At 38.8% G+C, this 23,779-nt stretch overlaps 4 protein-coding genes across 7 annotated transcripts; 2 read left to right on the forward strand and 2 right to left on the reverse strand.

Moving 5' to 3' along the window:
* Positions 1-875: 875 nt before the first annotated feature.
* Positions 876-5,072, reverse strand: LOC147867014 (5-formyltetrahydrofolate cyclo-ligase-like protein COG0212). Its single transcript, XM_087339829.1, has 6 exons — positions 4,531-5,072; positions 3,494-3,584; positions 3,181-3,407; positions 3,000-3,075; positions 2,794-2,919; positions 876-1,518 (listed from the first exon to the last, which is right to left on the reverse strand). Exons 1-6 carry the CDS (start codon positions 5,014-5,016, stop codon positions 1,004-1,006), a joined length of 1,521 nt encoding a protein of 506 aa, XP_087195955.1. The 5' UTR covers positions 5,017-5,072; the 3' UTR covers positions 876-1,003.
* A 6,161-nt stretch (positions 5,073-11,233) lies between these two features.
* Positions 11,234-14,200, forward strand: CAS (calcium sensing receptor). Of its 2 annotated transcripts, XM_087339831.1 has the most exons (7): positions 11,234-11,260; positions 11,306-11,640; positions 11,779-12,024; positions 12,637-12,841; positions 12,930-13,071; positions 13,161-13,292; positions 13,794-14,200. In XM_087339831.1, exons 2-7 carry the CDS (start codon positions 11,308-11,310, stop codon positions 14,044-14,046), a joined length of 1,311 nt encoding a protein of 436 aa, XP_087195957.1. In that variant the 5' UTR covers positions 11,234-11,260; positions 11,306-11,307; the 3' UTR covers positions 14,047-14,200. The 2 variants fall into 2 exon arrangements, with proteins under 2 accessions (XP_087195957.1, XP_087195956.1); XM_087339830.1 differs by lacking the exon at positions 11,234-11,260 and having other exon boundaries at positions 11,269-11,640.
* A 1,514-nt stretch (positions 14,201-15,714) lies between these two features.
* LOC147867016 (pentatricopeptide repeat-containing protein At4g13650-like) lies at positions 15,715-18,832 on the reverse strand. 3 transcript variants are annotated; one of them, XM_087339832.1, is made up of 2 exons: positions 18,240-18,832; positions 15,715-18,143 (listed from the first exon to the last, which is right to left on the reverse strand). In XM_087339832.1, the coding sequence occupies exons 1-2, from the start codon at positions 18,772-18,774 to the stop codon at positions 16,084-16,086; spliced, it is 2,595 nt and encodes an 864-aa protein (XP_087195958.1). In that variant the 5' UTR covers positions 18,775-18,832; the 3' UTR covers positions 15,715-16,083. The 3 variants fall into 3 exon arrangements, with proteins under 3 accessions (XP_087195958.1, XP_087195959.1, XP_087195960.1); XM_087339833.1 differs by having other exon boundaries at positions 15,715-17,780; positions 17,949-18,832; XM_087339834.1 differs by having other exon boundaries at positions 15,715-18,148; positions 18,240-18,382.
* A 1,681-nt stretch (positions 18,833-20,513) lies between these two features.
* Positions 20,514-22,168, forward strand: LOC147867017 (heat stress transcription factor A-7a-like). The gene is made up of 2 exons (XM_087339656.1): positions 20,514-20,717; positions 21,011-22,168. Exons 1-2 carry the CDS (start codon positions 20,514-20,516, stop codon positions 22,166-22,168), a joined length of 1,362 nt encoding a protein of 453 aa, XP_087195782.1.
* Positions 22,169-23,779: the final 1,611 nt, after the last annotated feature.

A 23,779-nucleotide genomic window follows, 5' to 3' on the forward strand; every position in this document is an offset into this window, starting at 1 on the left:
CATCACGGTTTTCATTTGACGATTGATGTGAGGCATGGGATAGAGAAGCCAATTAAAGAGAAGGGTGGGTAATAGTTTTTAGGTGGGGGAAGAAGGCAAACCAAGGCCATTGTCAATGTGCTTGTCATGAATCTATGTCTTTGAAGATTTTAAGATGCATCTTCCAATTCTACCAAGAGAATGATAATATTAATCAACTTTTGATAGATTACAATCATGTCAATAATATTCTAATAACTATATCATGGTGATCATTAATTGTTACCATTCCTGACTCAAAGAGTGATGACTTACCATACAGTATAATGAACTTGACTATTCTTTGTTCTTCATTGGTATATATCATCTGAAATTATCTATAACAATTACATGCGGTTCCATGCATATAAACATTCTAGTCAGTAAATTCACAAAGACCACACAATCAGGTTGAAGAACAAGGATAATGAGCCATTATGTGTTACCATCTCATCTGGCTATTAGTTTCTGTGGTACAGCATTGAACAGATAAATGCATTTATATCTTATCTTATTCATATACATGCATGCACATACATGTGGATTCATATATAAATGTGCGAGTAGTATAATGTCATGATCCACATGGAGCTTGATGCAAAGATTAAACGCATAAGATACCAAACTAACATTCCCATAACACGTTTTACCACAAACATTATATCCACCACTGGGTTTAGGTATTGATCTTCAAGACAACCTATCTTCCATGTTTGGTATATACTCGTAGTGTAGATTTCCTTGACTTATCAAAGATCCCTGAGCATACAATCCATCTTGGTAGGTCATGAAACAAAATGAATTGTGCTCATTAGATAAGAATTAAGAATAAGTCACAATGCCATCTCCAATAATCATTATTTGAATAAAATTTGCATTTAAATAATTTTATAACAAAGAATTAAGTTTTTTACAAGTTCAAATTAATTCAAATAAAATTTGCAGCACCAACCATACATAAAAACGATTAAACGGTATGAATGCCCTACGAACTAACTACCTCAGCATTGCTCACAATGCTTGTTGGTATGCTTGTTGTGGTGCTCACAGCAATGCTTGCCGTTCTAGGGACATTTATCTTTGCTCGAATTGTCGCACGCCCAAGCCGTGATCGATCAAGAGCCTTAACAATAGCATCCACATCAGTGACCCCTTCATTGAAGAATATTTGTGCCATTGGTCTGGAGCTTCCTTGTTTCCTAATGATATTCACTTTCAACACATCTGCTCCTGCTTTAGATGCATGATCTTTCAATTCCCTCCATGAGGTCGAGACATCGAGATTCCATACAAACACACTGTCTACATTGCTAGATTTGTCTGTAGTATCTTGCTTCTTGACGGGTGGCTTTGTACCTCTACGCTCTGCAGTAGGTGGAAGCTTTTCTGAGGGCCCTACAGGAAGTTTCGTGCCCGTCTCTTTCTCGATTTTCTTCTTGAGCTCTCGCAATACACGGATCTGGCCAAGCTTCTCAGGTGACAGAAGCTCCCAGTATATCCCTACAGAAAAAAACATGAGTTCAGCTCTTCGTACTTACACGTACTAGACCAGGCATATTAAGTGCTTCTGGATATAGTTCAGTTCATATGCGAGCACAGAAAGAACTGGATTTGGTAATTAATCAAAGATAGCTACTTTTTGTAGAGGGAAGCCTAGAGAGCACATTAAGACCTCTGGATATCTATGGAGCTCTATCCACAAAGAAAGAGGGCATAGAGAGATGGAATTTAAATAGAAGCATTATTTGTGGCCATGGTTCTGTATATCCAAATCACATGGATGGACAAAACACTATGAAAAAACATAGCAAATCCATTCTTGCAAGATGTTTCTCCATGTAAATGTCTCTCTTCAATCCAAACATCCACGCCTATTGATCACCGGAAGGTAGAAAAAGATAAAACAGAGTTTCTCACCATGTATTTCTACAACAATAAAAGCTTGAAGGCCACAGCACACTGTGGTCTGTTAGCAAAACCATGTGCATTTTTTCGGCAATTTTAAATCTCCAAAAAATGGGAGACAAATGACCCTTCTGGAAACCCTTTCTTTAGATAATATCCCTTTGAAAATAAAGGTTGCAAAAGATGCTCAACATGTACATAATCTCAAGGTGTAAAACTCTCTGCTTCAATCCAGTAGACAATGTATTCACATGCCATTGGATGGTGAAGATACACACACAAAGAGTTTTTATTGTTGATCTCTGCACCGATAAAAGCTCAAAGGCCAGATGCAAGAAAGCAGACCTTCAGCAGAACTTGTGCATCCAAACTATTAAGGACACCAATCTCTCCCTATTAGTGACATTGTTTGGGCAATGTTTCTTCTATTAATTTGTCAGGTTCCCTTTTTCATGCAATAAAGTGAAAGGAAAATTATCAGAAAATACCACAATACTATAAAAAAGGTGGCAGATATTTTATATATTTCTATTGAACTCTATTTTCTTTATAAAACTACGACACTTTCAATACTCTAGCTCAATCTCTAAGTATTAGCAACATTGTTTGAAGATTTTTCTTCTGCTAATTTTCTATTAGCACAATATAGTCTAGCTCAATCTCTCACTATCAAGCTTCCTTTTTCATGCATAAAAGTAATAGGAAATTATCAGAAAATACCACAATAATACAAAAAATGGCAGAAATTTTATATATTTGTATCAGATTCTATTTTCTTTATAAGACTCACATTTTCAAGAATGAGGAAATCTGTTTCCTGAAAACCATGTATCATCCGCATATTATAAATCTAAAAGAAGAGAAGAGAACCTTTCGGCTTCGGAATGGCCGTATTAGTGTAGATTATACGCGTAGGTGTGCAAATGATATCTACCGGCACATCATGAATTTTCAGCTTTTCAACAGGTATATCATCCACAAGCTGTTTATCATGAACTGCAAACCAGAAGAAGCTTTCATATGATAAGTGTTTTCAAATTTTCATAAATTTAAATATTCCATCTTTTCCTACTCACTTGATGTGACCACTATTGTCGAATCATCAATGGCACCCATATGTCTCAACATGCCATATTCCAACTCTGCAAACCCCTGTCCAAGTACGAAACCAATAAAAACCTACATTTTCTTTGCATTGCCATTTTCCAGGTGTTGTACTCCTGATCCAGGTATTACATGGAAAATAAGAGTACTTGCCTCTCCTTTTCCGAGACGAGCACCAGTTTTAGGATCCACTGCAACAGATCCAATGACAATCAAATCCACCTTTAATTCAGCATCAAGCCCCAGTGGTTTTCCATACTTTGCTACACCAAGAGCAGTACAAGCTTCTGCCAAGACACCCTCTGGCAACGTTGAAGCTTCAAGTTCGCAAAAGAAACCAGTTCGCAATCTTGGTTGTGGTGTCAGGAGCTTCTTCTTGGCTATGTACAGAAAAAGAGAAAGAAATTTAAAAACAAATCCCTTGACATGTATTAGAACCAATGGTGGACATGGACATCACCATTACCTTCTAATGTAAGATATCGCACTTGCTTCTGTGGAGTATCGGGATTAACTTTCACACAGTTGGCTGCCTGAAAAACTGGGAGGCTGGCCAACTTTCTTGTAAAATGAAAGAAATGGTGTCAAAAGTTTTGTATAAGAAAAATAAAACTTTTATTGGGCTTGCTAGCTGAATATTCTTAAGGATGAGTGAAATGATGAACCAAAAAGAAAGGTAGGGTTACATGATAAGAAAATGCTACACACACATAATTAGCTACGGAAGATTGACAATAATGATCAGTACTTAACTAGTAATAATGAAACCAAGGAATCTGATGATAAATGAGTACTATACCGGCAATGCAGTGTTGATTACAAAAGAGGCAACCATGCCACATAATCATGGTTATACCAAACTCTTTGCCATAATCTTATTCTCCCTAATTCGTTTTGATCTGGAATTCTTTCCAAGCCAAAGAATCTGATGATAAATGAGTACTATACGGCAATGCAGTGTTGATTCCCAAAAGAGGCAACCATGCCACCTAATCACGGTTCTACCAAACTCTTTGCCATAATCTTATTCTCCCTAATTCGTTAACAGATTCAACCCAGCCAGTATCCTAATATCTCTTGCCCGCCTTCCTTCCTTTTTCTTCTTCTTCTTCTTCCTCTTTCTTTAGTCATCTCATTCAGAAACATCAACCCGTTGCACCACCACCAAATAATTCAACCAATGCTACTCTCAAAACCCTAAATTCTAAGATTACAAATGGTCAGATTCCAATTCTCTTACAAACTTCTCTTTTCACTCCTCTTTTACTTCTTTCTGTACCTCTCTATGTTTCCCCTACTTTTCTCTTGGTCTCATCCTCTCTCCTTCTTCTCCTTCTTCTCCTTCTACCACTTCCTCTCTTTTAGGTTTTGTCTCAGATTTAAAAAAGAAAGAAAGAGGACATGGCAAATTATCTTTACCAATTCAAGAAAAGAAAATAACAATCCGAGAGTGTTGTGCATTACAAAGAGCCGGACTAAGGAGTGGGTGGAGGAGGCCCAGACCTTTGAAGCTGCAGTAGACGCCCCGACAAAGTTGGGGATGCGGTGATGGACAGGGCGGGGATGCACTGCAAGGTTCTCGCGCTCCATCATATCCCACACGCGCTTCCGGATCAACCACTTCCATGCCCCATCATTGGAGGCAGCAGAATCAGGGGAAGATGAGGCGTCAAGATTGGCAGCGGCATCGGCCGCTTCCTTCATGTCGAGGCGGGCCTGGGCATCGAGGCGGAGGCGTTCAGATTCGAAAGCTTCACTCGCGAATTCGGACATGGGCGGAGGTTGGGCGCGCACAGCAGGGGGGGAGGGACAGGGCAATGTTGATGAAGAAGGAAGAGGGAAGAGCGTCGATGCAGTAGTAGAGAAGGATAATGACGATGATGGAGAAGATCGGAACAGAAAAGGAGAAGCAGAAGAAGAAGAGGAAGAAGCAGAGCAAGAAGAAGTGGGGAAAGAAGAAGGCAGACTCATTTGCAAGGGAAACGCCATATCCTAATCTCTCTGGGTCTCTGTCTCTGTCTCTGGGTCTCTGTTTCTGTCTATCTGTCACTCCATCAATGGCTATGGCTTATAGTCTTCTAGAGACATCTTCATGATTCTTCTTCTTCTTCTTTCTTACTATTTTTTTTCTTTGTATTTAGTGTATTGAGTAATGAAAGTTTTGGATTGATCAAACACAAATAGTTGCCTGTGTATGGATGTATGTATTTTTTTTCTTTGTATTTAATGCATTGAGTAATGAAAGTTTTGGATTGATCAAACACAAATACCTTACCTCGTCCTAGAGGAGGATTAGGTATTATTGATCCAATAGACCAATCAAGAGCATTGTAAATAAGTTGCTCATTAGAAGATTTACGTCGGGGCAAGAGATATGGAAAGTATTATTGCTTGACCGTTGTTCAGATTGCTCTCCTAGCTTAGGTGCCCCCTGATCGAAGGATGTAAATTGGATATTTTGGGAAAATTTCCGAATACCTTCGGCCAATAGATGGGAAGACAAATTTATTAGGACATTATTTTCAGCATAGAAACAAGTATTACCTAGTTTGCTTCGTAGTAAACCCAACCCCAAACATTACCTTGACTATCTCAGACAAATGATCGTTTGGAACCAGTTGTTTACAACATCAGATGGTTTAGTGTTGGGTTCTAGTCAATGGTTATCGTGGGGAAAAATGACAGAAGGTCCCGCGAAAACAGTTCAGACCTGGCAATAATTTTTATTGTGTTCATAGGAAGAGGAAAAAGAAATCCTAGGTAATATGCATGGCGGCCAAATAATGTATTAACAAATTCAGGAAGCTATGAGTAGACTCCTCATAGCACCCAATAACTCTAACCATAGATGGGTTGGGGTTTTTCAAGATTGGAAGTACTCTTGGGTATTAAGGGGTGTTCAAATGATAAGACCTACCAACTTTTTGAGGTGGATGAAACGAACCAATTGTCCTAGTCAGGGGAAATGGTGATAGATTACCCTTATGCTATTGGACACAAGATAAGGGTCATTGGATATGCCGACCATAAATGGTATATCGATCCAATGATAGAGGAAATAAGGGCACATTGGAAGTTGTGGGTGTTGGTTAAAACCCCTGGTATTCAGATTAGATTGGGACCCAATTGATTATCAGTGGATTGATCCTTTTACGGGTAACAAGTTCAATTTCTTTCAATATTCTGTACAATTGGGAAGACATGTGCTTTCAGATACACGGGATGTGTTACCGGTTGCATTTCAATATTCGAATCAACAAGGTATTACTCCCCAATTCCTTGCAAACTTCTAGGTTATCTTATGGGCAAGAAAACAACAACACCAAATATTGCATGTACAATGGTTACTTGTACACCGAGCCTTGCCGGTTGGCACATGGTTGCATAGAATGGGAGTATCTTTTGGTTGTGCTCGATGCCATTTACAAACGGAAACTCAAAAACATTTGTTTATGGGAATGCATTGAGTCTCAAACGATATGGCAATGTCTCCTTAAAAATTCTGCTAACTATTTCCCCCCATTGGTTTTCATTTGGGGCATGGTGGTTTGGACATCACTGGTTTGTGATGCGTTCCATTATGACACTGAATCTATGAACCATGGATTTTACACTAAATCTAGAAGTGTTCATACATTACCATTGTTGTCATTATAGTTTTTAGGAATACGGAAGGAAGTCCAACCAGTATGGGAGATACCGAGTAGTACCATTGTATATCACATCTGGAAGGCTCGGTGCTCTCTCGTTTTCCATCAACTTAAAACATTACCAGCTCTATTGGTTTCAAATATTTGGTTAGACATAGTTCATACTATGAAGGGTCAATGGGATGGTATAGTTGGAGATTTTGATGCTAAAACTGCTCAACGGCATGAGTTTCTTATCGTCTAGACAACTACTCCATTCATGACATCCAATTACAACACTCCTTATTGGCATTTTCAGCCTCCGAAATGGTTGTTTCCCTCGCCGATCACATAGAATTTTAAAATCTTGTAAAATGTTTACACTAATGACAAGATATCTTCTTTCAAAATAAAAATAAAAAGTTGCATATATGTATGTATTTTTCTTTGTATTTAGTGCATTGAGCAATGAAATTTCTAGATGATCAACACAAATAGTTGTCTATGTATGTATGTATTTTTTTCTTTGTATTTAGTGCATTGAGTAATGAAACTTCTAGATGATCAACACAAATATTGCATGTATGTATGTCTTTTTTCTTTGTATTTAGTGCATCGAGTAATGAAAGTTCAGGATGATCAAACACAAACAGTTGCCAATATGTATGGTAGCTCACTTCACAGGCTAAAGAACTCGCCGGAGAAAGAACTTCTCAGGGTGCCATGCTGCATAACACTCCAAAAGGATGGTCCCCCCCCAACATTGTGATTGATCGTAGCACACTTATTCTCATCACATTCCTTTAAGGAAACAATTAGGATGCATAATCGTATTTATGTTAGGATTAACTACATAACAATCGTGATCATGATTAACCGTTGCCAATGAATGATCAAGCCTATATAGGCCTTGTATTGAATCATGTATTGTTGTGGTTGGAGTTCCAACAACACTTACGTGATTATAATGCAATTGGCATTTTCTATTAATCCCCATGGGTTTATGTGAGGATGGATCGCAAAGGTAGGGTTCCTTTGCTTTTGATCGTCAAGAGCTACCAAAGAAACAACCAACCCACCCCTTTTGGTTGCAGGTAGCAAATGGAATTCAATATGGCACTCATATTATAATATCCAATTATGTACACGTGGGACATGCGATTGAGGATTGTCCACAATGACCTAGAAGGTAGAGCATTTTAATCGTGATTTATGTATTAGATGTGTGGGGTATGGCCTATAAGGATTCAAAATAATGAGAACGAGGAAGCACTTAAGGATTGGAATGCTGAGGTCGAAGTTTCACACCTTTGGCCTTATAGCAAAGGATTAAGTAAAATTGGACAAGTTTTTTGTGAAATTTGATAAATTGCTAGTAAGTTAAGTAGAAGTGAATAGCAAGAATATGCCTCCTCAAGGGAAGAGATAGTGTCAATGTTAAACCCTTGAAATGTGGTCAAGATCAAAGTTACAAATCTTTCAACTTTATAAACCTTAGATGTGATTTTGAGGATTAACACCAGGAATTGAAAGGCATGAAAGAGATAGAGGTATTCGGTAAATCACATTCCATTACATAATGTCGTGAGGTTTGCGATCCTTAATAGCTAGCCAGAGTTTCACCATTCCTATATTCGGTTTCCTTATTGAAACTTACCAATGGAATTCAAATAAAAATGTGGATCATCAAAGTAGAGTGGGAGATAAGATATTGGAAAGGTCAATACAAGAGGTATCGTAATTGTCTATGAAATGCCACCACAAACTTGGATATTGAATATAATAACTCTTCAAGCACAAGAATTGTCGTGTAGTGGAGGAAGAAGGGGAAAATGCATGAATTCATGAATTTGAGCATAAATCAATAGGCATGATGTTACAAGACGGACAATAGGAAAGGCAAATTGGATATGCAATTTGATAATAACTCAATTCCTTCATCTTTTTGACACAAAATACACTGAGATATGAGTTGTCCCACCCTTCTTCATTTGATATTGATGATAGAACTGCTCAAAGGCTTGAAAGAGGTGATTCAACAAGTTGCATTTCTAGAAGAAGCTTGCAAACGACTTCTTGAATATGGCACCTTGATCAAATTTCATACTCATCGCTCTTAAGGTTATGATTTTGGATGAAGTAACCAACCATGATCTTTACTTTATCTATGATGGATATTTCTAGCTACGTCCAAATTTCATAAAGGGAGAAGATAAAAGAAGGACAATTTACCAAGATATTTACCCTATCTACAATTGATGTTGTAAAGTCTATATTCTTCCTTCTATATGAGGGGTTTCTTTTATATTACTTGTAGATTTTATTAATGAATGTAAAATGAAGCCTAACATGGAAGACTTTAACCTTGTTATGATTAGATCAAACTAATGATATTATTGGAAATAAAGACATAAATAAGTTAGGACGTTGTTTCTCCCAACCACCCACGAGCAATGGATTTGAGGTGATCCCCAAACCCCAATGACATCCCATACCACTGCGCATGGTCTTGAGATATACCTTGGGTTATATTAGGTGATAGGTGCCTTGGCACGAGAACTTCGCCAAGCCACCAAAGTCTTAGATTCCCCCCAAGGAAATGATAAAATGAGGTAGCTAGTCCCATATTTATATCTTATGCCAACTCATTGGCTTTTGGGATCCTAGATCTAATATGCCTATCATCTCCTCAAATTCTATCGATCTTTAATTGTCATGATGACATGTCATTCACAAAGCTTAATCAAGTATGCCAACACAAACTTGTATGCTACAATATTAAGCCATGTCCTCTTCAGGCGAAAATAGTACAAGCTTCAAGGATACAATGTCCAATATAGTAAGTAGAGTCTAAATAAGGAAAAGAGTGTATGTCCACCCAAGTGTGAAACATGGTAAGGTTAAGAGCTCAAGTATGTAAAAGAAGTTTAAAAGCCCCTTTGAAACTTTTTTACTACTTCGACATTAGTTTTCATGGTCTAAGCTAGAGAATCTTGATCTTCTCATTGATTATCGGTAAGTGGTTAACTCTAAGCCTTACATGAATCGCTTCCTAGAGTGGTGTTTGATTGATTGTAGCATGTATTAATTAGATTTCCTTCTCTTTTGATATGTTTAAGAGAGTACTTTAATTTTACGTGTTTCTTCATTTTGTTAGTTTCATAAGAGACCGAGGAGAGGCTTCCTTAGGTCGTTAACATGATGGTGTGTAGCTTAAGGGTTATCGGTGACTAATCTTAATTGTCTTGTCAACGATGGCATGTAGCTTAACTGATTTGATCTTGCATCATGACCTCGGTAGGGAGATTGAACTTGAACCTAGAGAATGATACACATGGTGTAACACACCTAGAAGCCATACGCACACCAAAAGCATATGTGAATTGGCAACCAAATACTAGTTTCATGAGGTAGAGATATCATCTAGTATCAAGGAGAGGAAGAATGGATAAGTGTGAACATGGTGGTGAACGTAGTGTCAACAATGTGAAACAACAATCGAGACACTTCAACCCGTTGAATGTGTAATGTGCAATGACAATATTATTTTTCCATCCCCATGGCGATGAAATTCTTGCAAATTTGTAAAGAGTTCTAGCTTGGACGAAGCATGGATGTAACAACCGATTTGTGGTTATGGTGCAGGGTGACAAGATTGCCATTCATGGGGGGTGGGAATCCAACTTGAGTGGATCAATTGGCAAAGCGAGACATTGGCACGGTGGGGCCGGGCCGAAAAGAGTTCGTTTAGGAAGGGAGGAGCTCGAACGAGAGGTGTTATGAGAGGATAAGAAGAGGTGGAGAAAAAAAGTGAGCACAAGAGTAAATTGTGAGGAGGAGGAAGATGATGGCAGAGTAGTGGGGCAAGGAAGGAATGGGTGATTGAGAGAGATTCCAAAACTTGGTGTATTTTGATAGTATGTATGTATGTATGCATGTGTGCGCATGTATTTGATAGTGTAAGCATGTATGTATGCATGTGTGTATGTATTTTGATAGTGTATAAATGTACAATCACAATGTATGCATACACATGTGTATGTATGTGTGTGTATGTATGTATGTATGTATGTATGTAAGTGTATGTGTGTATGTATGTATGTATGTATGTAATTGTGTGTGTGTGTGTGTATGTATGTATGTATGCATGTGTATGTATGTATGTATGTAATTGTGTGTGTGTGTGTGTATGTATGTATGTATGCATGTGTGTGTATGTATGTATGTGAGTGAGTGAGTGAGTGTGTGTATGTATGTATGTATGTATGTATGTATGAATGTATGTATGTATGTAGTGAAAGTATGTATGTGTGTGTGGTGGTGTGAGAGGCTGAGAGCTGCCCTGTTTCTGCACTTTCTGGATAGAAGGGATGTTAAAGCTACCATGTCCAACCAATAGATTTGCAGAGAGCTTTTGCAGGAGCCAATGGGATTTGCCAGGCAGACACAGAGACAGACAGAGACACAGACAGAGAGGTAGGGACTGAGTCTGTTCCCCTTTTTTACTTTGTTATGCATAAGGTATCCATAGCCAAGTAGCTCTCTTCACTCACTCTCTCAAACCCCCTGTAGAGAGAGAGAGAGAGAGAGAGAGCCCTTGTGGTGTGCTTTCCTCAGGAAGGTGCTTCAACAGAAATAGCATCATCAAGACATGGCTGCAGCTTCTTGTCGATCCCTGAACCTCACCTCACCTGAACCCTCCCTCACTTCTCCTGTCCCTCTCTCCTCCTCCTCCTCCTCCTCCTCCTCCTCTGCATTTGGAGAACGATTCTCTCCTGCTAACCCTAAATCTTTGCAGATATTCCGAAAGGGTAGGATCCAATCCACCATCCCCATCTCTGTCCGCTCCAAATTGTCATCAGATGAAGACTCTGTTTCATTCTTGAAGAATTCATCCGTCACCCTCCTCTCCACTTCCCTCATTGCATCCTCGGGTCCAGCCTATGCCCTCACTGCAGAAGAGATAACTGATGGCCTCTTAAAGGTACACACACATTCACATATCCCTCCCCAAGAGAGCATTACACGATATGCATAGGCTATAGATACACATACACGCACATAAGCATATGCATACAAACCTTTAATGTTCTGAAGAATTTCCTTACACACTCCTCTGCAGATCCAAGAAGTTACCGAGAAGGCTACCGGAGTTATTGGCAATGCTTATGGGACAGGCAAAGCATTTGTCGACCAGTTTCTTACCATAGTCAAGCCTGCTATTGATGCTGCAGCTCCTTATGTGAAGCAAGCTGCAGATGCTGCCTTCCAAATTGCAACCCCCATTGCTTCTGATGTAGCATCCCAAGCTGATAATGCCCTCAGGAATGCTGGTGTTGATACACAGACTGTGGTGTATGCAGCCAAGGTCTTCTCTACACTTTTAATGCTTGGAATTGTTATAACAATAAGTCAATTAATTCAAGAAATGTATGGATTGTTCTGAATTGAGTGTTGGCCCAGTTATGGCTCTAAAGTTTACTGTAGATTGTCGGCACATGGTTCGAGGATGATATTTTCTATGGTAGTTAGCAACCTAAATGTAGCCCAGGAGGCACATATGCATTGAATCTCCATGGCTGGGTGATGAGTTCTGTTATCTTGACACCGGCTGACCTTAAAGATGGGTATGACACTTCCTTTTAGAAGCCTGCATTGTGGCAAAGATAGTTTAGTGGGTGTGTAAACTGTAAAAGGATACCACTGTTGCAAAATAAGTCTCCGACATTTTCTAACTGTAATGATCAAATACAGTTCCTACAGTATAGATTACAATCAAACATCATGAACTAGGCATGTTGGTCTAAGTCTCTAAGGAGGTAGCCATTATCAGAAGTGCCCCTAAACTAAATCCTTTCTGGACCCGAACCCATGAACCTCAATTTATATACACTCACCATAACCAGCAGGCTACCACTGTCATTGATTGGCTTGATCCCTATGGTTTTCTTTTATTGTAATGTGTCTATGTTTTGAGCAGACGGCTGTAGAGGTTGCTGGAGAGGCAGCTGAACAAACAGCCAAGGTCATCGAAAGTGCAAAACCTGTTGCTTCAAGCACTGTGGATTCTATTGTGTCAGCTGATCCTCTTTTCCTTGCTGCTGGTGCTGGAGTTGTAACTCTATTTTATTTGTTAACACCCCCTTTGTTATCCTCGATTTCCTACTCTTTACGAGGATATAGGGGTAATCTGAAAACAAAGTCGATCTCTTGTTCCTCATTATTCATGCATTTTGGAATCGAAGATTGATCGTTTCTCATTCTTCCTCATAGGTGATTTGTCAGCAGCTCAAGTGCTTGACTTTCTTAGCAAATCCGACTTTGTACTTATCGATGTTCGAACGGAGAAAGAGAAGTCAAGATCTGGACTTCCGAGCCTTCCTCGGAATGTGAAAAACAAGTCCTTGTCGATCCCGTGAGTGATTGTCATAATGTGATTGTTCATCATTGTTAGAATAGTTTCTGGGTAATGTGCTTAGCAAATGTATGACAATGGAAATCCAGATTAGAGGAACTTCCTCCCAAGGTCAAGGGACAGCTTAACAATTCAAGGAAGGTGGAGGCTGAGATAGCGGCTTTGAAGATTTCTTACTTAAAGAGGATTGGCAGAGGGTCCAACATCATACTTCTTGACTCGTATGTGTGCACATTTCCTGTCTCATTTTACCTTGGGTCACATGTCTAACAATGATCGATCCTAATAAGTAATTAACATAGGAAAACAAGAAATTAACATAACAAAACAAGGAGTCATGGAATCGGATAGGTAAACGGCCAAAGTAAGAAGAAATTGAAGTGTAGCAATCCCTTTATTTATTAAAACTGAAACAGTAGATATTATTCAGACAAGATTTGTTTAGACTTATCTCGATGGCCATACCACACACTTTTAGGAAATTGGCATATATCTAGCATTAATTTGGATCCTATTGCACAAACAATCTGGGGCTATCTCTAGCTTTGATTGGACTTTTAATGCATAAGCAAAGTGCACATATCTCTAGTCTTGATTCGACTCCTACGGCATCATATTAATGCATGGTTGCTTGTATCTTTCTAATAACACAACCCAATCTTCGATACTATGTTAAGAGTCGAAACTTTGATAACCTAACTTAGAAAACGGTAAGTTTACAGGTCAGGTGAAGTCGCCAAGTCAGTTGCCAAGTCTCTTTCAAAATTGGGCTTCAACAATGTGTGGGTGGTGGTGGATGGATTTGATGGTGGAAGAGGGTGGGTTCAGAGTCGTCTCGGAACTGAGTCATATAACTCCATTCTAGCCGAGGTCACCAGAATCATTCCCAGTGGATTGAAAAGCTCCTCGACAGTCGAAGTAGTCGGTGCTCGTCCAAAGTTCAATAGACTGCTTCCAAGTGGTTCTGAAGACTAATAAATCATTTTTGTTATGATTCCATTGATTCTTTAGGTGGTGCTATTTGGGCTATATGATCATATCATGTATTTTGCTCAACTTGCCAAGGATGTTGTTTTGTAAAGTTAAAACTTCAGCAAACCTAAGAAATGTTTTATTTCAGTTTCCTGAAGAGATGGTTTGAAATTTGAAGTGCTGAATATCATTTGTATGAGTAATCGATTTATTTAGCATGTATATGCGGCCTGCATGCCTCTTTGCAAATATTTGCCATAAAAGTTGCGTTACTAAAATCCATGAGTCATTTGTGCTTTTCTCTTACTATTGGGAAGCCGAACCGATGAAATTACAGTCCTGACGATACCTAAAGAACCTTGTTATAGCAACACGACCCCCATGTTTAAAAACTGTTGATATATCAATGAGAACAAGGTTTTCAGTGATTTAGATGTCCTGATGCGTGATAGATTTTGGCAAGGCTTGACGAGCTGGGCAAACCCCTTATATGTATATTTTATCACAATAAACAAGAAATGTTAGCACAGACACAATTACCTCGATTTGGAAGTAACTGTGGTTTGCCAAAACATACATGTGATATCAGATAAATCTTTTTTAGAGCAGTACAAGAACCTAAGCAAAGAACACCTCCCATATTGCATGTCAATTGATGGCATAATGTTGGAAACAAGTTATACATCTACACACAAGGACTTTCCTGTCAAATTTTGCAGGGATGGAGCTATGACCATGCAAGAAACTAGGGGCAAATAACCATATGATGGAAGTAGTAAAAGGTTATGTTTACATGGACTACTCTGCGAGTTAGGGACTTTATAATAGTCAGTATTTTTAATTCATAGTTGATTAAGAATATGTCACAACCTTGTTATTCATGCACATGCAATTAGTAGAGAGTTTCACTTCAAGATCCACACGAAGATAAAATTATACCGTGTTGATAAGAACCAAAGTATTCTAAAGCAGTACCAACAACAAACTTCTTCATTGGATAATGTTATCATGAGCTGAGGTTTTATGCATATGCAAATGTTTTTTATGCTTAGTCCTTCAAGGTATTCAAAACTCAATATCCATGTGCTTCTCACTATATAACCCATGAAGCCTGCTCAATGGACAGCGGATATGTCAATAGAAGGACTTGGATGGAACATACACGATAATATAGCCTTAATCTTGACACCAAGTCCATTCGTGGCTACATGTGTGTGAAAACCTACACAATTCTATGGGTTCCTATGTCATGCATTGATTCCAAATCTCCTATGTGTGAATGTCAACAATGTGCCATGTACATATGCACACACATCAAAACCATTCACTCATATCTCCACAAATATAACTCTTATAATGTATAGGTTGAATTTTAAATGGCTGGCTACACAATGGAGAATGATATAACCCCTAGGAAGAAATGGTGATGGAAAGCTATGTGGGAATTAGTGCATCTACTTAGATTTACTTGCTTTATTGTGATGTGAGGTTTGTTTCAAAGTTGAACTGGATTGTAAGGGTATTGGGGAAGTTGAGTCAAGTGGGAATGGTTGGGTTAATCGACAGTCGAAATTGGCTTTCAAATTTATGTCAATGTGCTGATTTCAAAGGTCAAATTGATGCTTGTACGTGATAAACTCCATCCATTATTAATTGAGTTTTGAGATCGAATTGAGGTGACGATTATAATTAATAATTTTCTTCAAGGTCTTAATCAACCTACAATCATCCTTGTCCATGAGTTCAATTGTCTTTTTCAATTGGGCCCATAAGAAAATTCATGCAGGCATGGATGTCCACACAGAAAATTATCTTCAAAATAAATTCCAATAGAACGAGATGTTCAAGCTGTATCAATTGTGTTCACCCTTGGTCCTTCATTCATATATCTGCTGCACTATACAATCGTACATCTCAACACAAATGTGAGTGTTTTGATAGGATTTTGATGATTTGACAGAAATTCCAAAGGCATGTCTTAACATCATAAAGAAAACCTTTGTTCCTCCCACCACAAAAAAGTTAATGCGATGGAGATATTTAAACACCTTCAAGTCTCAAATTTGAACCCCAAGTAGTACTTTCTATCAAGTGAACAGTTTTACCCCACAAACAAGATTCATCATCTTGTTGATAGTATAAAGTACAAAGCTGCAATATAGTGACATCACTAAGATCCAGTTCTAGGGCTGACTTTGCAACAAAATGCCCCAACTCTAAGTTACCAAATGCTTTACAAGCACCAAGCAAAGCTGTCCATATCACAGGGCAAGGCTGTATTGGAATATGTTGAATAAACTTCAGTGCTTCATGAAGAAGCCCTGCTCGACCAAGAAGATCAACCACGCACACATAGTGGTCTACCATAGGGTTATGTATAGACTTAAAATGATCATATCCTTCTAGTATTAGGCCAGCATGACTACATGCTGAGAGTATATTCACTGATGTGACAAAATCCACAGCCAAGTTTTGTAGATTCATGTGATGATAAATATCCACGGCCTCTTTTGGAAGACCATATGAAGCATACGCTGCTATCATGGCATTCTGTAAGACAACATCTATATGAGAAGCTCTCTTGAACACTGAGTACGCATCATCAAAACTTCCACATTTACCATACATATCAACAAGTGTACATTCCACATAAGTATTAATTTCCAACCCTTTCTTAAGAATAGTGGTATGAATATCCCTGCCCTTATCTATCATTGCAACAGTGGCACATGCCTTGAGCACTCCAACAAATGTGAATGTATCGGCACAACATTCTTCTAGTAGCATCCTATCATATAGTCTAAGAGCCTCTTCCGAATATTCACGTTCGGAATATCCAGTTATTATCGCATTCCATGCCACCGTATCATGGTCAGTCATCATATTGAACACCTTAAAGGCATCCTCTTGATTACCAGACTTAGCATATAAATCAATGAAGGAAACTGACAAGTACAAGTGCATTTCAAGTCCATCCTCAATTGTGAGGGCATGTATATGTCTTCCTTGCTCCAAAGAACCTGTATTCACACATGCCTTGAGGAGGCTCAATACAGAGCTTGCATCTGCCCTAAGTCCTTTCCTTTCCATATCTCTGAAGAGCTGAAATGCTTCCTCACTTTGTCCACATTGCACATAACCTGCCATTATAGTGTTCCATGCTACCACATCATGCAAACCCATTGTGTTGAAGATTTGATGAGCATCCTTTATGCTTCCACATTTAGCATACATATCAACAAGACTACTCTCCAAGAACACATCCATCCCAAAGCTTCTTTCAACAATATGGCTATGCACAATATAGCCATATTCAATGAGACCTACACAGTTGCAAGCCTTAAGCACACTGAGATAGGTTGCACAATCAGGATATAAATGTGTTTGATCAAGCCTCCAAAAGAGAACAAAAGCTTTTTCACCATGTTCATGGCTTGCGTATCCAGATATTAATGTATTCCATGAAATGATATCTCGTTCGATCATTTGGTCAAAAACCACTTGAGCATTTGTTAGTCTGCCACATTTGGCATACATATCTATTATAGTGTTTTCAACAACAATATTAGGCGAAAAATGGCTTTCCTTGTAGTATACATGTAGTTTATTTCCATGTTCAAATATCAAGCAAGCATTGAGGGTGTTAACAAAAGTGAACTCATTCGGAAACATAGCCTCTTGAAACATTCTCTGGAAGAGAACAATAGGCTCTTGCATAGCTCTTAGCTTGCAATATCCTGTAATCAACATAGTGAAACTTAGAGTATCTCGTTCATACATTTCATCGAACACTTGCCTTGCGTCGACCAAACTTTCACATTTAATATACAAATCGATAAGAGTGTTTCCTATAAAAGTGGTTATCATTAAAACATTTCTTCTAATATGAGCATGGATTTGTTTACCTTGCTGAATAGTGCTGCATGCCTTCAAAACAGCTAAAAACGTGACTTGGTCAGGATTAAAACCTTCTTTTTCCATATTAATAAAGAAACTAAATGCTTCTTCTGAGTGCCCAAGAGAGGCAAATCCACCGATCATAATGTTCCATGAAACACCATCCTTATTAGGCATGGTATCAAACACCTTCCAAGCATGCTCTATACTGCCACATTTAACATACATGTCAATAAGGCTATTCCCCGTGCTAAGACTCATGATTTTCCTCCATATTGACAAAGAATGGATGTGCATACCTTGACACAAATCCCCTAGAATGGCACACGCCTTTATAATGGTGAGAAATGTGACTCGATCAGGTTCGAATCCTTCTTGCACCATTCTTTTATAAAGAGTCGAGGACTCTTCGGAGGAACCCACTTGTGCATATGAAGCCATCATTATAGTCCATGTAATTATATCTCTCAAAACCATCTTTTCAAACACATCTCTACCATCTGTTCTGCTACCACATTTTGTGTATGCATTCACAAGAAGGTTACCTAGATGGAGGTCTAACTCAACTCCCGCTTCGATTAAGAAGCCATGGATGAGGTTTCCGTCTCTGAGAGATTTCCTTTTACTACAATCCTGAAGAAGCGAAATGAAGATGGAAGACGAAGGAGGATGTGTCTTCTGTTGACCGTGCTGATGAAGGATCGTTTCTACGCTGTTTGATGAGCAAGGGAGAGGTACACAGAGTTGTTCTGCTCGACCTTTCCCCTTGGTCTTCTGTAGAACAAGACGAGGGCGAGGTGAAGCTGAACTGTGAGCAGAGATACATGGTAGCATAAGCAAAACAGAGCGATGGAGGAGACGACTGAGAGAGTTCAGAGATCATTTTCTAGAATCACAGGGGCTTTCCTCTATCTAGAGACTAGGACATGGATCTCTCTTTGGTCTTTGGTCTTTGGCCTTTGACCTTTAGTCTTGTGGGCGGACCAATTTGTCCTGGTCTTTTCAAAGCTTGACTCTTATTAAGTTTGCTCATCAGTCAAGTTCCGCGAAACTTTGCTCTTCACAACTCGCTCAAGTTATTTGTGATCTATGTTTCCGAGGAAGTTTCGGTTCATCGATCGCACAAGAGTTTCCTGTTAGGTGTCGTGATGGGATTCTTTCCATCCTGATTGGTCAATTTTCCATCACGTGTGATCAATGACCGAATAACTTTTTCTTCCTATCCCGGTGTGATCAAGAGTACAGAGAATTTTGTTCACTAACCGTGTGAGAGATTTTGCTGGGTATGATCAATGTTTTGGGGACATTTATTACAAATTGGTCAAGTTTTTGTTTAGGATTCAATATGCTCGAGGAGCTTTGCTCTTAGTAAATTGGTAAACTTTCCTTGGGAGCTCAACTCAATTTTTTCTATTAATTGATCAGAGTTTGCTAAAATAGCTCAACTTGAGAAATTTTGCAAGTTTAATTGCGATAGACCTAAAAGTGTCGTTCTACATGCACACAAGATAATTTGTTAATAGAGACGCTTTCTTATGGTAGCCAAACAATGCTAAGTTATATAAGCCCACCATTGAACGAGTGCAACAAATCTGTAAGATTGCTCTAGTTTTGGCATGATGGCAAATTGATGATCCCCAAAACTAATGTGAGAATGCGATTATGGTATTATTAGCAATGAATGATGTGTAGATGTACAATCATTAGGCTTGAGATAGATAGATATTTTTTTAGCGTCCATAGAGAAGCCCACCCGCAATGACAAAGTACAATATGCACTCACATTGCTCGAGTACATTAGCAATACATCGATATATCATGGTGTGCTCCAAGGACTAGGAGCCATTCCAACAAATATGCATATGTATATTATTCATATGAATGATGGCATGGGTGAATGGGTTTGGTCCAAATGTTCAATGCATATATATATATATCACTCCAAATGTCTTGGATGGGCAATTAATTGGAGCATGAGAGATCTTTTGACATTATGGCGGCATGTTTCCCAAAGAGGAAACCCACGTGGATCGGCTATTTCTAAAATTACATAAACTTCCTTTTTGTTTTATTTCCTCTTTGGGAAACGTTTATAACTGTTATTAAAAAACCCTAATCTCGTGTCCTTAGAACCCTCTTTGTTTCCTTCGTATTCCTGTTAACCCTAATTATGACTACTACATCCATGATTCCTTAAAACTCTAATCTCATCGGCCTGTCCTCGGTATAACTACTAAATATCCCTGTAAACCCTAGCTATATATACCTGTAAACCTAATTAATTCTCCTTCCTTCGATTCCCTTTCTATGAAGGTACAATGGTATATTATTAAACCTTCAGAAACTTATCATTATCTCCTAATTTCCCTCTCCCTTTAATCTAGCCATTATATATTTATATATATACATCGTTTGATCCAAGAAGATTAATAATGGATCAAGGTTCCCCTAGCCCTAACCTGATGTTACAAGTACCCGCCGGCTCCTTACAATCTGGTGGTTGGACAATATGCTCGGGCATAGATACGAGCTGTACGGGTACATGCAGCACGAGCACTCCGATTATTCCGTTAATGATAGCGGGATTAAGCCCTGCTCCTTTCGTTACCAAAATCTATGATATTGTGGATGACCCCCTCAATGATCCTATTGTCTCATGGGGCCAATCCTTCAATAGCTTTGTGGTGTGGGATTTCTACGAGTTCTCGCGTGCAATCCTCCCCAGATCTTTCAAACATAACAATTTCTCGAGCTTCGTAAGACAACTCAATACATATGTAAGTACAATTATAATGTTTCCAACTTTTTAAACTATTATGTTTAGCGTTGAATTTGCAACCCTAATCAATCCATCAATTGGAAAGACCAAACCCCCAAGGACACCTAAGTTTGAGTTTCAATATGTGATCTCTTAACCTAGTGAATTTGAAACCCTAATCAATATATGTGACATTCACTATTGGGATCCATAAACCCTAAAGCTACTTATTAGGGACTCCATAAACCTTAAATCTACTTATTAAGACACAAAATCTAGGGAGTCCAAACTCTTGGTTTGATCTTTATTTAGGGTTTTCGGAAGGTGGATCCGGATAGGTGGGAGTTCGCCCACGAGGAGTTCATGAGGGGGCAGAAGCATCGATTGAATAACATACATAGGCGGAGATCGGGTTGTGGTATGAGTAATTCTAGTGGTCTTGGAGAAAATGGCCAAAGTAGCCAAGGTAATTGTAACGCGGGACGGTCTAAGTACGGACAGGTAAAGGAGTTACGGAGGGAGAAGAATGTGATGATGCTCGAGCTCGGAAGGTTGTCTCGCCAACATAATTCGGCTCAGGAAGAAGTAATGGTGATGTCCCACCGTCTCAAAATGGTGGAAGCCCGACAAGAAGAAATGATGGCCTTCTTGGCTCGTACATTAATGCGCTCTCCTCCTCCTCCTCCGACTACGAAGAAGAAGACCACGAAAAACTCTAATCTCTTGACCCCTCAGAGTCTCCACCATGGCCCTATTGGTATGTGTAATCTTGTTGGGAGCAAGAAACAGAATGAATTGATGTATGGCGATTTGCGGAAAAGGCAGAAAGTAGAATCTGTGGATCACCAAATAATATTACCAGAGTGTTGGGGAGAGAGTAGCAGTGATTTGTTGCCTTTCCGGCCGACACCATATCCGGACAGCCACCGAGTTACCACCGAATATTGTACTAATTCGGTCTCAGCTTCTTCTTCTTCTTCTTCGGAGATGGAGCATAGCGATGATTCTTCGGCATTGAATTTCGAAAACCTGCCTCCCATGATGATTAGGGGTATTAGTGCTTCACATGCCAATCCCCACAAAAAGACTGCCAATCCCGGATTCGGAGACCTTCCCCATGATTTGGATGATCATTATGAGATTAATGCTGGTCGAGGGTCGATCAAAGTCGAGGAGCTAATTTGCATCGAGCAATCGAGGAGCGACAATATGGTGGGTGCATCGAAGAGAATCGACCTTAACCATCCGTCATTAGGCATGTCGGATCATCATGGGTTCCCCATGCTCTCTGCTAACATGGTGCAATATTGCGGTGGAGGCTCCACGGGGCTTGACAAGTTTGTCCCGGTCACGTGTGGTGCAACTAGTACCATGCCAAGCCTCGAGGAGCTTGACTCGAATGAGAATGGGACATTTTGGGACAATCTTCTGGGAGCCAACACCAATATACAACGCGAAAGGGATCATTGATGTTGCCATAGGGACATCTCCGAGCATATATAATATATTATCATGTAAAACTATGTTGGTATAATATATTATCATGTAAAACTATGTTGGCATAGAATTGAGTTTATGTTAGATATGTAGATCAAATGACAAAGTATTGATATTACTAGATCTTGATGTATATATAGACCAAATTTGAGAAGTTATATATAAATATTGTTTTGACATATTGTATTTGACAATTTGAGATGTATATTGTATTAAATTAGTTGAGGATCCACATGCACTTGAGCAAAAGTATATTGGGGTGTCTTGCATTCTAAGTAAATTAATGTAACATATTATTGTAGGAAAAGTTAGGGTTTATGAACATAAAGAACTTGTACATGGTGACATATATTCTTTGGCCAAGGTGGGGTGGGGCTGAGTCCTAGAATACAAGGCGTCTTGGACTTGTTTCAAATGAACATTCCATCCTACCACAATTGCCAGGTGGAGTCCTAGAATACAAGACCTCTTGGACTTGTTTTGGATGAACATTCCATCCTACTCTAATTGCAGGAGAGGGTGTACGACTTGTTATATATTTTTGTATTTATTATATATCTTGAACGGGAGAGCTTGATTCAAAGTCCCTATGTCGAATGAAGAAAGCCTAATATTGGGGTCTTCGAATGTCAAAGTGGGATATGGAAAAATTGCTCTTACTATGTAATTTGTTTAGAATCTTATTGACACCAATTTGATTGTAATCATGGAAATAAAATGAAAAGCAGAAAGAAGTTGGAAGTCCATATTCCAATCTTCCATCCAAGGCGAGGTTCGTGGCATCTTAAAGTTCATTAATATAATGATATGAATTTAGTGGGACCACAAAATTGGATTTAACGTAACACTGAACTTGTGGTGGTTCGTGGACTACATACTTTGCCCTACCATAAAAGTCGAGATAGTTTAGATACTAGTAGAGATTAATGAGGAATCTAATAGGTCTTGCTATAGTTGTGTAGCAACACATTTCGACCTTGACCATTGTATAAAGCAGTATTGATTCTCATCCTTGTATGAAGGACAATTACAATTTATAGGCTTAGTGACTTCCACATTTTGTGAAATTCTTCTTAAAATCTATTAAAGATAATCCATGTCTATGATGATAATAGAACAAATGGATGAAAATATATGGGGGAGTTCCAAATTGTGTGAAATACTAATTTTTATGATCCATATAATATACATGTAATTGAATTTCTTACTATGACATCAATATCTTTACTTATGTGAGAGATACACTAAACAAAGCCTTGGAGCTAAGTACAATGAAAACGTGAAGCCAATATCGTGTGTTATGTATGAGCCAACCCATGCGTCCAAAACACACTATTACGTTATGGTAGAATATATTGCATGACATCATGATTGTGAAGTTTTGGTTCAATCAATAATTTATGCTTTTGAGTTAAATAGATTTAGACACTAGGAGTGTAAGAAGTATGTGATCCGTGTCAACTACCAACACAAATACTATTTCGTGTACTATCCCAATAAAGTGAGAACAAGTCACTTCCATAAAGTGCATTTACATGATGCCCCATATGCACATAATTGTAAGGACATTGTCATGTCCTTTTG

This window comes from Azolla caroliniana, unplaced genomic scaffold (genome assembly GCF_043228905.1).
Source record: "Azolla caroliniana isolate FFs.n. ecotype wild unplaced genomic scaffold, voAzoCaro1.0.p SCAF_2, whole genome shotgun sequence".
NCBI classification, from domain to species: Eukaryota; Viridiplantae; Streptophyta; class Polypodiopsida; order Salviniales; family Salviniaceae; genus Azolla; species Azolla caroliniana.